The 16,319-nt window shown below is 41.2% G+C and overlaps 1 protein-coding gene across 1 annotated transcript in view; it reads left to right on the top strand.

Moving 5' to 3' along the window:
- Positions 1-16,319, top strand: part of nfatc3a (nuclear factor of activated T cells 3a) — a 62,634-nt gene that overhangs the window by 26,237 nt on the left and 20,078 nt on the right. The window contains exons 4-6 of the mRNA XM_062421037.1: positions 12,644-12,843; positions 13,343-13,515; positions 14,102-14,242. Of these exons, the coding sequence (XP_062277021.1) occupies positions 12,644-12,843; positions 13,343-13,515; positions 14,102-14,242 (514 nt within the window). The remainder of the gene's footprint in view (positions 1-12,643; positions 12,844-13,342; positions 13,516-14,101; positions 14,243-16,319) is intronic.

Here is a 16,319-nt window from a genome sequence, read left to right as displayed (position 1 = left end):
ATGTTAACATTATGCTCGCCACGTTTTAGTTCAGGTCAACCCTGTGCACTGAGCACGTATCATCTAGGTCCCACTGCGGTAACCACATAGCCAAGATGTCAACTCACGCAGCTTCCAGTGATGAAATCGAACATGAAAGAAAGAGAAATAGGCTGAGCCAAACGTATTTGCTGAATTTAGCAACCACTTCCTGCGAGTTCTCTTCGTAGCAGGGATTGCCTTCTGCTTTTGACTGAAAAATTGAGCCCTCACAGTTTACGTGGAAACCCTCTTCACACTTCAAGTACAGATATCAGTATTTTTTTTTTAAAATTTTAAAAAGATTTTTTCGGCACAGACGCCTTTATTTAACAGTAGACAGACATGAAACAGGAGAGAGAGAGGGTGGTGTGACATGGAGCAAAGGACCTCCGGCTGGAATTCGAACCAGGGTCAGCTGCGTATGTGGCATGCGCTCTAACCACTCGACCACCTTCGCGCCCCAGATATCAGTATTTAAAAGATTAAAAAATCGAATGGAACAGCTTCTGCCTCCTCCAAAGTTGCAGTATCCTGTTGAAATATTCTCGTCTTCCTCCCACGATGCTTGCGACACCAGTAATGTATCACTAGTTATTAGACGAAGACTAAGGCTGTGTCACAGGACTAAATTAGTAATTTTACAGTCATAAAGCTGGAACATCTGCTGATTGTTGTGAGTGAGCATTATATTTAGGGTTTTATTTTACGTATTTGCATGTGTGGATTGTCACATGGATCCTGTCCCACAGAGAGACTGTCAGTCAACCTGTTGACAACAGAGCTGTCTGCCTGGTCAGCTGTTCTGTCATTTGATAGCACCTGCGAGAGACGAGCTGATCCTACATAGAGCCGGGACGCTTTTCCCTCCCGGAGACATAGAGAGAAAGATGGAGAGAGAGCAATAGCAGACGATGTCAGTCCCATTAAAAATTCAGGGCTGCAGTGACAAGCTTCCTTTGTGCGTATGATTAAGGTAGAGCCGTAGAGCTAGGCCATGACCATTGTTGTGGAACCCAACAATGGTCGGGATCAGGCTGACGGCTCACTCAGCTGTCCTATCAGCCATACAGGGTCACTACATACAGTCCAATTTAGTGTATATTGCACATCTGCATCTGTTCTATTAATGTTATAATTGTTCCTGTAACATTTTCCTTTTCTATTTTTGAAATGTTGAACTGATCCTCTTAAGCTATCAGTTTTATATTTATATGTATACATTATGCAGTACCAGTCAAAACTTTGGACACATTTTCTCATTCATTGGAATGGGAAGGTGTGTCCAAACTCAACTACAGTAACACCCCATGTGGAAAAAGTAGGAAAAATATGTTCTATCAGTAGTAAAATGTAAAAAACGTACTGGAAGTCAATGGATTCTGTATTTATTATATTTTGTAGTTTGTTGTTATTGGGTGTGAGCAACATGTGTTGTCATTTCTCAGGACTAATCAAGAAGTATGTTAGTCCTCAGGCTAACTCAGTCAATGCTCATCATGCAAAATATATACAAGATATAGTTAACAATTAAGATACAACATTGTAACAGCTGTGGGCACAAAATATCCTCACATTAAAACAAGGAAGCTCACACTACTATTGTACTGTGGTTGTTACTATGTTCTTATACATTCATTCAGTCATGCAGGCTCCCTCCAGGCCAATCATTAACCATTTCAACCTCAGCGAGACGAAGATTCTATCCTGCCATATGTGACGATGCATAATTTAGTGGTCAAATTTTTTTCAGCAGAGCGTTTGCCATGCTTGCCCTCATTCCTCATGCCGAGAGGGAATTGTTTGGCTGTAGCAGTTTCCTTGCAATAGCTAGTGAATAGAGCCCATATATCTTAGGTCAGACGAGGCAATGCCCAGCTGGAGACTGGTCTACGGTAACTACACACTCAGCCCTGACTGTCAGTGCAGTCAGTTTTATTATAATGTGAAGGCGGAGTTTGCTTGGCAGCGGAGTTAGGGGTGCATTTGCGGGTGCTTTAAATTGAGTTAAATTAAGTGTTTTGTTTTGTATCTAAGAAATCAAACTGTATTCGGCTAATGTACCTAACCCTCATCCTTTGTTTCAATTCTACATAGTAGCAGTTTTCAATGTAGATATTTTATTGAAATAAAACTGTACATTTTTGATCTAGAATTATCAAGTAATTAACATTACTTACCTTTTAAAGAAAATGTAATACTCTTAAAACATGTCAACAGTTGCTTCCAGTATAATTTTAGAATACATTTCAGTCTTCACACAACCCACCTTTGTGTCCAGACTTCCAGTCGAGACTAAAAAAAAGGACAACATAAAATTAACATCTGCTCGTGCTATGTGATGTAGTATGTAATATATAGTATCAGCACTTGTCCAGCAGGTCTAACAGTCAGTCTCTGTTTACTAAACACCCACTCCTCTATTGCTAGTCTTCTGATGCTCTTTTTCATGCACTGTGCAAAAAAGTACCATATTGAAAGGTCATGTCTTTACCCCATGATGTCATTATTGTTTTTACAGAAACACATTTACTTAAAAACACACACTCATTATGCTCTGTGTTATTGTTTGAACACGCAATAACATGTTGGATATAAGGTCGACCTATGTTAAAATCGATCCTAAAAAGCATAAACAACAACAACAAAAACACACAGAAGTACATTTGTTTTCGCTGTACTCTTGAGATGTTATTGTGGACAAACTAGAAGTCATTCAGACACTGTTGTGACCCAGTATATATTGGTTGTAAGGGGGTCAGAGCACTTGAAACCGTTAACAAGCTTGCACATATCATGTTTCCCAGGTGCACTGTACTGTAGGTGTGAAGCAAGCTATTCCCAGGGGTCAGAGCGACTCTGGTGCCAGCATGTGTGATCGCAGTTATTCTGCCATAGAATTTGAGTATGTAGTTACAAAAATTAAAAACTTTGGTGGGCACCATTTAAAAAAGGAGCTTTTCTTGATATGATAGCAAACATTAGTGTAGAGTGAAAGGAATAATAAAACAGATGTGTTGGTGCCGCAAAGGTCTAATTTGAGTGAATGACTATTTGGCCGCTGTATTGATGATTTTATTTTTATGCTATTGAAGGCATACAAAGTACATTTTTACTTCCAAGGTTTAATTTATCTATTTAAAATACTAAGATACTGCAGCAACTGGCCCCACTACAGATTGTACTTCTCAGTCCCCTGTGCCCTGCGGGACTTCTCATTCTCCTTGGGTCTTGACTCTGGTGGCGTGATGTCACCAGATGACGCCATAGCTGCCATCTGGACATGGTGATGACTTCCCTTTCGTGTCTACGCCGTTCCCCAGATCAATGCACCACTGAGCTGCTGCGTCAACAGAAAAACAAGACAATGACTGAGGAAAAGAGCAGTGAGGCTGTATCTGTTAATCTCTGGATACATTTAGTTTCTTCGTACAGTATGTCAGAAGTCTGGAAAGTAGGATTTCTGTAAATCTGTATTCCGGGACCAAGAGTTCACATACTGCAATAAAGAGCTGGAGCAGGTTGGGCCCACAGCAGCAGGGAAGGCCAATGTATATCTTCAAGTGTCAAAAAAACAGACCAAGAGAATCATAGGTGACAGCATCAATCAGGATTATGTTCTCTTACATGCAATAAAATGCATGCAGATTTTTGCAACGTAGTAGAATACAAGCCTTCTGCGTGGACTACGGCTGGATAAAGGTTGGTAGATGGTGTGATGGTGGCCAGTAGAAATATTCATAAACCAACCATCTGATCTCGCCTGTGCATCTTTACACTTGCCAGGTGGTAAATAAGCTTATCCATATGGCTTGAGGGCCGCTCTGTGGCATGTAACCAGGTTTCCTCCTGTGCTTGAATTATTTTTCATCAGTTTGCTCAGACCTCATTAACTGTCCACCTGTCCAGGGGATCAGCACCTTTGTCACCAACAACTTTGTGTAGATTAAACTGCAGCTATGGTTCAGCTGCATGTTTGTCCATGATAGTAGTTGAAAGGCTCTTCTTGGACTCCTTGCCTTCGACTATGGAGATGTTGGTTGATTGTCCTGTTACCACCGCTGCTCTGGTTTTAAATAATACATCAATGTCACTGTTGATGTTTCTGGTCTTGAAGGCCATGTCAAGAAGGCCATCATTGGTGGATTGCAGTTTTGAAAGGGTGTTTATAGTCCACTTTGAAACTCCAAATACTCATCAAACAGGTGGATTACTGGCTCACAGTAACAAAATACTTTTTTATCTGACAAGTTACTGTATTGCAGACCATGTGTTTGGTTCTCTTTTCGTAATCCAGGTTTGGCCTTATGTTGTTCAGTCTCTTTTTTGGCAAGGAACTTTTGAATTATATTCCAGTTTACTTTAGACCTAAAATAAAGGAAATGTTTAGGACATCTAGTTAGATTCTTTAGATTGTCGCTCATTGAGTGACTCTCAATCATTTTGTCTCTATAAACTGTTTGTGTTAATTTTTCTGCATGTCTGTGTTCAATTTAATGCCTCAGTTGAAAAGCAGTTTTAGGTCAGTGATTTCTAACCTGCGGTTTTGGGCCCCAGACACAGGATGTAGGAGCTATAAAGAAGCAAAGGCAAAGAAACTACAAAGTAAATGAAACACTCCAGAAATCTTATTGTAGAGCTAAAGTCAAAATTGTTTTGATTTAGTTTATGGCCATGTGGTCTAACAAGCTGGTGTTGTGAGCTAGTGCTTTGTGTGTACTCTGCCACTTGTGTTATTTTGTGACATTTCAAGAAGTATATTGCATTGTACGTTATTCTTAGCAATAACTAACACAGCTAATAGAGTTTACTCACTCAGGGACTAAAACATGGCACTTCAGCATGTTTGCAGTTTGACACCAACTTGGTCTGAAAGACATGAGGGTGTTAACCAACTGTTGATCATTGATCTAAAGAGAGGTAGGGGTTTCATAAAGCCTTGGTCATTAATAGTCAGCTCCTTTCTTGTCTGTATGCACGGTAGCCAGACAAACTGAGGCCACAGAGTATGACAGTATTTACATTGAATCATTTTGACAGGCATGATTTATAGCACTGGGTTCTGTGAGGAATGCAGAGTATTCCTATGCAAAGAAAGCGCAGCATTGTCCATGTTGTTGGTGAACTTCTTTTGTAGTTTAACTACATCCACTTTTTTCAATTGTGAAGCACAACAAAATAGAAACCCTGCAACAAATGTCTTACTCATCTTCGTCTACTGGTTGCCAAAAATATCTGCACCTTCTGGTGATTGAAAGCTTGAAAGGTAATTTGTAGAATATAATATGTTTTGCAAAAAACCTGTAAAGCATCCACCATATAATATATAACCATACTGAATATATAGCATTCTTCAAAACTAGCAGTGTTAGGAAATGTTTGAAGTTGTTTGAAACATGATGCAAGATCCAAATAGTTCTTAATATGTTCCAATATTGTTGACCACCTGCTGTTTTTTAGAATAATACTTCGCAGGATGGCTACGTCTGTGCCTGGCTGACTGGCTGTTTTAGCAATTCCTCTGGGGCTAGCTGCAGACCATAATCGGTACACCTGTTGCTAGGAGACATTTAAGTCCAAAGCCTCTCTGGCTGGCTGAGGTATCTTTGTGCGTATTTAACCAGCTTAATTGAGTGCTGCTGCACCCACACAAATATAAGGAGCCCCTCTGGTATTACCTGCTGGGCTACGCATTAGGAAGGCAGACACAACAGAAAAAGGCTGTTAGATAGTGAAGAAACAATCACACTCACTCAAACATACAATACACAGCACATAAACACAAAACCAGTGCACACAAACACAAGTCAGGACAAAAAAAAGAGAGAAAAAACAAACAGTTGAAAAAACATATCATGGCCATCTGTAAACGTGTTGCCACAGTTGATAAATCTTAATGAAGCCATGATCTCTAGTAACAAGGATTTAAAAGAGAATATGACAAAGCAGTTTAAGACCGCCTTATATATCCATTGGCTTGGATGATTTTGATTGATAGATCCCAGTTCTTAAATGCAAGGCCAGGACCCCCTTGCTCACTGTCTCTCTGTCTATCTCTCTCATTCGCTCACACATTTCCAGTGACTCTAACCTCTTACTCCATCTATCTTTATCCATTTCTCTCTTGCTTCGTTCTGCCGTGAAGCTTCTGCCATACCTTGACAGCTCTCTCTCTTCCACTCTGCTGACTCTCTCTCAATAGACTAGCTGCCATCATTGAGGGACAAACAGACAACAAGGCAGAGCCATGCGGTTTGCACTGTGTGAACTGGCTGGAGCTAGTGTTGCTTTGCCCCAGGGCTGTATTTGATGTAAACATGTTGGAAGCTTGGCTCTCATTTGTTGTAATCAGGCTTAGCGCACAGTGAGAAAACAGTCAGTGAGAGGGGGAGAAAGAGAAAGAGAGGTGTGTGTGTGTGTGAGTGAGAGAGTGAGAGTGAGAGAGTGGGGGAGGATAGAATGGGGAATAAGAGGAATTGAGCTTGGACCAGTCTAGCAAGGCCATATACAGCCCTCATGCAGTATACAGTGCACAGTGTGTGTGTGTGTGTGTGTGTGTGTGTGTGTGTGTGTGTGTGTGTGTGTGTGTGTGTGTGTGTGTGTGTGTGTGTGTGTGTGTGTGTGTGTGTGTGTGTGTGTGTGTGTGTGTGTGTGTGTGTGTGTGTGTGTGTGTGTGTGCGCGCATATGTATTGACCTTGTTTAAACAAACAGTCAACCGGCCCCCTGGCTCTCTCTGCCCTCCCTAGTGTGCTGGGCAAACAGTGTGTGTGTGTGTGTGTCCATAGATCCCAGGTCGTGGTGCCACAGTAGGGAAACCACTGCCAGATAAAATGGTCCCAGTCGTGACCTTGACCACCATTGCTCCTGTTTCTACATCTGCCGCATACACATTTAATCCACACACACACACACACACACACACACACACACACACACACACACACACACACACACACACACACACACACACACACACACACACACGCAAACCTTTCCAAGGAGCACAGTTTACACCAAAGTCAGTGTGCTTAAATCCACACATTCTAACACGCACACACACACACACACACACCCTCCTCTCTCCGACACAAGCTACACGGCTGCAGTGTACACCAGTTTGAGTCTACGTAGCCTGTCGCTCATATACACACACACTCCTGCACACACACATAGAGACTCTCACCATGGCAACAGCAGAGCAACACAGGGAAACAACTTGGCAGAGTCAGGCGCTCGCTGTGAGAAAGTGTCGAGTTACGGTAGTGGGCTAGAGCTGAGGTAGGTGAGAGGCGAGGACAGAGACTGAGAGAAGAGAGTGACAAAGGGAAAAGGAGTGAGGAGAGATGAGAGGAGGAAGGAAAGACAGGATGGGAGATGGTAAGAGATAAAGTGTACAGGAAAGAGGAAATAAAAGCACAAAGAAGACAATAAAATGAGATGAAAAAACAAAATGAATGGCTTCAGTAATATTTGCAGGTAGTTGGTATGTGTGGAGAGGCCGTGTTTTTTGCAGCAGTAAGTAGATGATATTCTCATCTTTGCCCGTATAAACATCTTATTAAACAAAACTTCAAATCTGTTTATGTGTGTATGTAGTGATGGGAGACGTTTTTCCAGACAGCTTGCTAGCCTTATTACTGGACCAGAGGAACAGATGAAGGCCAAAAATAAATGGGGACTTTATTTAGTGGGAGGTGAGTATGTAACCGTAATCCAGTTTTTTTTTAGGGAGTTCATCCTAAACTCGATCCACAGTCAGCAATAGCAGCGGTGAGTTAGTTACAGGCTTCAACAAGCACAGGCCCTGGGGACATGTGACTGGTGTTAATGTCAGTGTCGTTTAATATAAGAACCGATCTCTATCAGACCCCAGTTACTTGCTGACTGACCAGCAAGGCCCAGTGCACTCTGGTCAGGCAGAAAGGTGAGGAGTTAAAAGTGCAGAGACCACCCTCCTGTGGTATTTCACACTCAAGCATAGATTTAGGGGGTGGCGGAGGGGTGACTCAGGAATGTCAAACAAGTCAAGGGTGTGTGTCGTGTGCATTTCACTGCCGAGAAGCCTCCTTCGCCAAGACCATGGTACTATCCATGTGTGCTTGTTTACATGTCCTGCTGTTTGCAGGTGGTGCTTTACTCATTTTCTGATCTGAAGGTGCAAATAGATCCCCTAAAGTGTGTAAGGACTGTTTTTTGAGGAGCTCATTATATTGTAGAGATGTAAAAACATGTTGATGTTGGAAAGGTTGAAAAAGATCAATGAAAAATAATTAATAGTTGTATTGTTGGGTCCTTTTCTTTGGAACATTGCTATTAACAACTTCTCACCTGAGCTGACATGTTTTTTCCATGTTTAGTTTTCATCCCCCATGTACCAGTACCGTGTATCAGTACTTGAGCTCTTGTTGTTAAAGTAAATGTTATTCTTTGAACTAGCGCCACAGTTTAAGGCTTTCATGTGTTAAATTATCGTTGTCTGAATCAGTTTTGCTACTTTTTACAGTTTATATTCATACGGTTGATGTATTTTTTCCTAAATTAGTCAAACTGAATTGAATCAAGGAAAAGCAAAACAGAAAATAATTGTGTTTTTAGAAACATTTGTGAATGTGGCAGGGTGATTAAATTAGCCTGGCTGTGCGGTATGTTTCTGTTTGGCCGGAGTGTCTATTCACTGGGACTGCTGAAGTGAGCCCTTTCTTTCTGGCCCTCTAATCAGGTTTTCCTGGTTGATTATTTGATTTGGAAAGAACCCCTGGCCTGCTAAGTGTATGTTTGTCAACACTCTGGCTCCACACCAAATCCCTCATGTGCAGAGACGGAGAAAGGAGAGGATATAGAAAGATGCAGGGAAGAAGAGGGCAAATAGAAGGAAAGAAAAAAAAGAGGGGATTTTCTGTTTCATAGGGACAGTTCAAAGTGGATAAACTGAAAAAAAATCAACTTTCTAAAACCTTAAACATTTTTAACCTCAGCAATTTAAGGTGATGGATAATATTTTTGATATTAGCTCTGTATTTTTTAACACCAATATCTGTGCTTTTAGTAGTATTCTTACATTCAGATTACATGTTCCCAGTGTTGTTGTTTTTTTACATCCGTCTATCCTCTCACACATGCACATTTCCCCAGACACTGTTAACTCATTTTATACTGTCTGGAACACACATGGTGCTGCAAATAAACATACCCTCATTTATGGACACACACATACAGTGCGCACTATTGCATGCACACATACACATGCAAACGCTACCCGTCTGTGCTCACTTCCCCAGTGTGCAGACATGATCATAAAACAAGGAACATAAAGCCACAGAACTGTTGATCCCTGTGACTCTGTGTTTCTTTGAATCCTGAATGGTGGTGTCATTTACAGCCGTGGATCCATTCAGACTGGGATGCATAATTACCTATTAGCTTGTTACTAGCAAGATCTATACTTTCATGTGGTTCTTAAGATCCAATGTGGCTTCCAAAGATGAACCCATTATAGGGGCCTCATGTTTCCCTGGTGCAACTTACTTCCGAATAAATTTTTTGTGTGGAACATACGGTCGTTTTTAATGTTTCGGTAGGTCGATTCCAGTTTGACATGGGTGATGAAAGCAACCATTTGCTGTCGCTGTCAGTTCAACTTTAGACATTTGATTTCAGAAATCTATGCTGTCTGTGCATGTAGAGTTCACATGCGGTTTTGTGCAAGCTGGAAGCTGCCTTCACTGGTCATCATCCCTGTGGTCAGTCTCCCAGAAATGTCATGCAATGTCTGCTGCAGCACCCTCTGCACTGCAAGCATCAACAGCAAGCTCAAGCTTGTATACAACGCACAGACACACCCAAAAACAACCTGAATGACTGATCCGTTTAGTCATTCACTCAAACTCAGACATGACTCCATCACTGAGCAGTTGAAATGCATTCAGAGGATGTGGTGGAGGAGACGGGATTTTTTTTCTTCAAAACAAAGTGTAGGAGCTGGAAATTCAGTTCACTGATTTAGTGGCACCCAACAACATACCAACTGATATAACACAGCATTTGCAGTGGAAGAGTAACAATTTGACTTCAGACTACTGTGAATGAGGTCTGTAAAACGAGAAAGGTTCATAGATTTGAGGGATAAACTAACTGCAGTTTCCAGCTGTGCTTTCAAGAGATTTATGGTCAAGTAAAAGTTGTAGGGATATCTTGAAAATCTAGAATCTCCAAATCACCAGTCAGTTAAGTCTTACCCTGTCTAGTGTGAAATAAGTTCTGTGTTTCATTTTTTAAAATAGTATAACAATGAGAAATAAAATATTTTTTCTGTGCAACCCTTGCTGTTTTATTTTTGCATGGTGTGCCAGTGCCATTTTTCTTTAACCAAGTGTCTGCAGACACTACTTATCTTCACTCAGTTGGCAGATAAACATCAAGTGATATGACTTGTCTGAACTGGGCGGGTCCACGAGTTGAATTACTTTTTCCTCAGCTCACCCTGAATCTGCATTAGTTACGCCAGCCTGGGCTTTCACTTAGCAGCCCATGCTTGAGCTCAGCCTTTGGCTTTTGTGCTCCAAATCAACCTGGGACACTGGGATAGCTACACTGGAAGTAGAGGATGCACTGCAGAGAAATGTATTTTTGCTTTTTGAAAACATTTTTCCTCACTGCCCCCTGTGTACAAAAGTTATTCATACTGAAGTGAGGTTAAAGCAACAGTTGTTCATCTACTCAAAAACTTGTTGGCAGTAGTGGTGAGCTTTTTTTCTTTCCAGAAATGTTGTCATTCCCTTGAATTCATTTTCTTCGTCTTGTCATCGCTCCTTGAATTCAATAGCAAAACCTTTAGTTGCAAGGTTTTTATTGAGCTCAGAACAGGATAACTTTATGGAGATTTAAGCTCCATCACACTGCCTACTGAGCATGTGCCTCTGGAGGCTCGTCCTCTCACAAAACCTGCTGTAAACACAGCAGCATATTTCATATTTTCCACAGCTTGTTTCAACCTAGCTGCCCCCATACCTCGACTTCATTCACTGCCTCAGAAGTAGTGAGCGAGAGAGGGGGAAATACAAAAGTGAGCACTCCCCTAGTAAATGTAAAGACAGCTGTTTTTATGAACACAGATTCCAACACACCTTTTACCAAAGCTCGAAATAAGTTAAGTTTAATAATACTACTGCAAACCAATGTAGTTTACTAATTGGCTTCAGAGAAAGTTAATATTATGATACCTACCATGCATTTCTCTGCTATCACCTGCTCACTGTTTTTTCTCAGGCACGTATGTTTCCAGAGCCTGATTGTGACCAATTTAAGCCTTTTCATTTCAGCTGGTTTTGGAACAGCACATGACAGATCCCAAACTACACCCATTTTCTCTCCTTCCACCCACCACACTGTTGTACTAAACATTGACACAGCAGTGTGTGCAGCAAACCTAAAGAGAGGAAAGGGTCAGTAGCCAGCTGTGGTGAGGTTGAGGCTTGGCAGTTCCTGAGGTGAAGCAGCAATGAAAGGCCTTGTTCTTCTCTGTTAACCTGAATGGTCTGTCCTCCATCTGAGCTGGAGGTGTGGGCTATGAGGGCAGTGGGGGGGGGAAGTACCATCCTGCCGTCACGGAGTCTGCCAAGTACAACATTACAACAGTAGTGGGATTGTGTGGCCTCTGTGTTTGTTCTCTGCCCCTGAGGAGGAAAGGTCCTGCTTTCCTTTCCATCTTCCCTTGTCTATACCTGACGCACAACACTTTTCCTTCACTGAAGATCTTAACTCACCTGTCTGAGTGAAAGCGGGGTGCCAGCTCTCAGGGGCTAATATAGAAGGCAGCTCACTGCCCCATGCCAACCAGGATGGCACGCATGAGCCACTGGTTTTAAAAAAAGGCCATTGACATTTTTACTGGCAATTTCCCCCTCCCCCCGTTTAACCACAGTGTAACCATTAAAAGGCTTTTTATATGCGCAAGACCTCACAGAATGAGTCTTGGGTCATGTGAAAGATGCCTATTGTATACTGTTATGTTATATTTAACATTACCTACAGCACATAAACTCAGTTCTATTTCATATTTCTGTCTATCTTTATTATTTTACTTTATTTTAACAACTTAAAACAATGAATTGACTTGTAGCATATATTTATCAATGTTTTTATTAATTGGTATAATTGTATATTACACTGCCTGTTCATAATCTCATAATCTCTTAAAGCCAATTCAGTGTCCTTGCTTTCTTTTACTAATCTTTTCTGTGGTAGCCACTCTAGCTACACTCAAATTAGTTTTTTCTTGGAACGATTGACCAGGTTTCAAGGTTTTGGTAAGGATTTTGGAAGTAACAGTGTCCTGTACGGAATCCTGTTGAGGGGCAGGCGAGCAAGGGGAAAAAATTATAGGTCTATTAGTTGAAAACATCAGGTTCAAACTGGTTGGAGGCCAAAGCGCCAGATGAATCTCCATTGGCCCTGCCAGAAATATCACAACACCCTCAACCTGACATTTAGATTCCCTCCAAAAAAGGTGGCCTTCCGAAGGCAGTGGAAATGAATAGAGTATTCCTTTGTTCACACCTCTCATCTGGATCTCAAGAGCTCACATCTGTTTTTATTCTGTTTTTCTATCTCTCTGTCATGTCTCAGCTCATTGGCTACAGTGAGAAGCCTGTCAACCTGCAGATGTTCATTGGAACAGCAGATGACCGTTACTTGAGGCCGCACGCCTTCTACCAGGTGCACAGGATCACCGGGAAAACCGTAGCCACGGCCAGCCAAGAAGTTTTGATCTCCAGCACCAAAGTTCTCGAAATTCCTCTCCTGCCCGAAAACAACATGTCAGCCAGGTAGGTGTCAGAAGCACTTCAGGTTTACATTACTTAGTTATGAGCTTACCACCATGAAGGAAACCCCGCCGAATGAAAAAAACACATTTATGATCATAAAGGGTTGTAACATGGGCCAAAGGGGATTTTTCAGATTAATTTAAACCAACAAAGGTGTCGAGCACAGAAGGAAAATGTGAAGGTTTCCCATGGAGTAGAGAAAACTTTATGCAACTATTTATGATTCTGCATCACCTGAAAGATTATATTTATATAAGGTCTGGTTTCATTTATAGGAAGGGATTTGGTAGGCATTTTCTCATCTACTGTTGTAATAAATTATATTCACAGGCATTTTTAATTTGTGATTTAACACTTCATTTTCCTCCCATTGCCAATGCCCTGCTGGGCTTGTGGTTGGTTTTATCACTCCTGGGCACTTCACTGCTTAAATATTTTTTAGATGATTGCCATCGTTATGGAGCTCTGTGGAGCCAACTATTTTCCCTGTACCTTGCAGTATTGACTGTGCTGGCATCCTTAAGCTACGGAACTCAGACATTGAGCTGCGGAAAGGGGAGACGGATATAGGAAGAAAGAACACACGGGTCCGTGTGGTGTTCAGAGTTCACATCCCTCAACCCAATGGGAAGGTGCTGTCGCTGCAGGCTGCCTCCATTCCTGTAGAGTGCTGTGAGTGTCAAGCCTGAGTGTCTCTCTCTCTCTCTCTCTCTCTCTCTCTCTCTCTCTCTCTCTCTCTCTCTCTCTCTCTCTCTCTCTCTCTCTCTCTCTCTCTCTCTCTCTCTCTCTCTCTCTCTCTCTCTCTCTCTCTCTCTCTCTCTCTCTCTCTCTCTCTCTCTCTCTCTCTCTCTCATACACATGGACACCAACATATTCATTCAGAAAAACACACATTCAAACACACACAGACCAGTGCACACACAGACTCACTTTTTACTTGCTGATTTAGGATGTTGATTTAATCTACTGTTTGCACTTATTGAAAGTCACTTTAGATAAGAACATCTGATAAATGTTTAAAAAGTAAATATGCCTGTTCCCTTTTAGCTGAGCAGTTACCTAAGAAGCTTCACACACTAGCAGCACATGCACATGTCCACACACACAATTGGATTGCTCGATATTATAAGGTGTTGCTATTAGTTTGTCCACTTACAGTACATACACCGTATACAGTCTGCACTGAAAAATTAACTGCAGTATGAATGAGCAAATAATCGTCCTCTTTTCTCTGCAACCCCTGCTGCATCTCTCCCAGCCCAGCGTTCAGCTCAAGAGCTGCCCCAGGTGGAGAAATCCAGCCTGAGCAGCTGTCTGGTCAGTGGGGGAGAAGAGATGGCCATCACTGGGTCAAACTTCTTCCCAGAGTCCAAGGTCATCTTCCTGGAGAAAGGCCCTGGTAAGAGTTGTGTCTGCACAGCAGCGTAGAATCACCACTCCAAAAACAGCTTGTGCCAATTACATGTGTAAGAAATCGTATTTCATGGTTGTCAGATAGACTTTCTTAGAGAAGCCACCATGAGTAAAATGTTTTAGAGGGAGACAATCATATTCCTCAGTGTTGCATTGAGTCAATTTGAAATTGTATTTAAGAACTGAAAAAGTTGTGAATCAGAAACTGAGCGCATGTACCACCCTGTGTATGCTAACAGTTTGCTTCCTTATCCATACAGAGTGAGTCTGACGTCAATAATAGAATGTACAAATTAATCACTAAACTCTATAGAGAGAAAATATGTGTCTGTGTGTTTGAGAGTGATTAATTAAATTAATTAATAGCATGTACAGTGACCTGTTGTACTTGTGTCCACTGTTAGACAGTCTGTTCAGTTCACAGTGCAACTGGAAGAAAATATAAATCTGGTCTCCTGTGATATAGAAATGCAACAAAAGTTTGTTTGGTGAATAGCAGACCCAACCTCATTGTTTAGTATTTATGATAATGTAATAATAGTGTTGCTTGTATGGTCTTATGCAAAATGTTTACAAACTCTAAAACGGCAAATGCTGCACTAATTACTTTTATATATCAAGATCAAACTGCTATATATAGTTATATATTTCACAAAAATGTAAAAGCATCATTTTTTTTTACTGTTAGGTTTACACACTGCCTTTAAGAAAATGAAAACATTTTTATTTGTATTCATTCTTGTGATAATAATTTCATGCCATTGCTAGCTAAAGAACACACACAGACACTCGATGGGACAGAACAATATGGTGATATAATACATTTTATAATAATTACACAAAAGCAATACATGCTTTGTTTCTCGCAATTACATGTAATTGTGAATCTAGGCATTCATTGGCAAGATGCTGCATCCATAACGGTGTTTGCTGTTGGGAAGCTATGTGAGGGATCACTCCGCCGAGCTCAGGGTTCAGGATTGATGTAGAATGAGTCTGTTCGGAGGAATGTGTTGCTCTTTTCCTAAAACTACTCTATTTGACAAATGCCTAGATGAAAAAGATCATGTAGTTTCTTTTAAGTCACTCGCCTTTTTATATATTATTTTTTCTCTCCTTTGTGCGCCACTCTGTAATCAAAACACATGTAATGGCTGTTCCCTGAGATGGAAATTTTAAAAAGAGAACATTCGTTGAGCCAGTCCGTGCCTGCCTGAGGTACCTTTGTGATGTAGAGCCGCAAAATCAAGTTCACACATGGCAGCAAGTTGAGTGGTGTTGTTTTTGTGAGTGAGAGCCATTCTCTAAGATTTACTAGAGGGAAAAAAAGTAGCCCGGTGGAATGTCTTTAGCTCTTTGAGGTGTATCAGGTGAAGCATGGCATAGAAAAGTACCACGGTTGAAGCAACTCACTGATGGTCACGTCTTTATTATAACACTACAGCAAATGGAAATATCAGCGTGGTGCATCCTGGGTAAGAAGGAAAGCAGGGCCCCATGGTGCATAAAAGCAGTGGACTGTGGAAGCAGACTGAAAGAATATGAATGGTTGGGCGGGGGGATGATGATGTTGATTAGGTTTGTTTAAATGATCCCCCTCATCATGACTAATCTGCCTGCTTTAGTGCAGAAAGCCACTGATTGAAGTAAGTATGGGAATGGAAGAAAAGGAAGAAAGAGTCAGTGACAGATATTTTTCCATCATCTTTCATAATTGAAAGACATTAGTAGATTCATGAAGAAGCAGAGAGACTGGCCTGTTGTTGCTAGTACACAGACAGTATGGGATGGTACTATAGATTACTTAAATATAAACAGAAACAGATCCTAGTTGTTCATGTCAGATCCTATTTTGAAAAATAAAAATATTTTGTTTTGCTACGTTTGTACAAACTATCAAAGTACATATTTATTTCATTCTCATGGAAAGTGGATGATATGCTACAAGCCCACACAGTGGAGAATCTTTACTAAGACATTTTTAATTTCTGTGAAGACCTTGGTGTTTTTCTCACTTTCTCTTGTTTCTTAATGCTTTTAGCACTGTCCTGTTATATACCCTT

The sequence above is a fragment of the Scomber scombrus genome, chromosome 1 (genome assembly GCF_963691925.1).
Source record: "Scomber scombrus chromosome 1, fScoSco1.1, whole genome shotgun sequence".
Classification (NCBI taxonomy): domain Eukaryota; kingdom Metazoa; phylum Chordata; class Actinopteri; order Scombriformes; family Scombridae; genus Scomber; species Scomber scombrus.
Note: the sequence above shows the minus strand (reverse complement) of the source record. Positions and strands in the feature narration are given on the sequence as shown.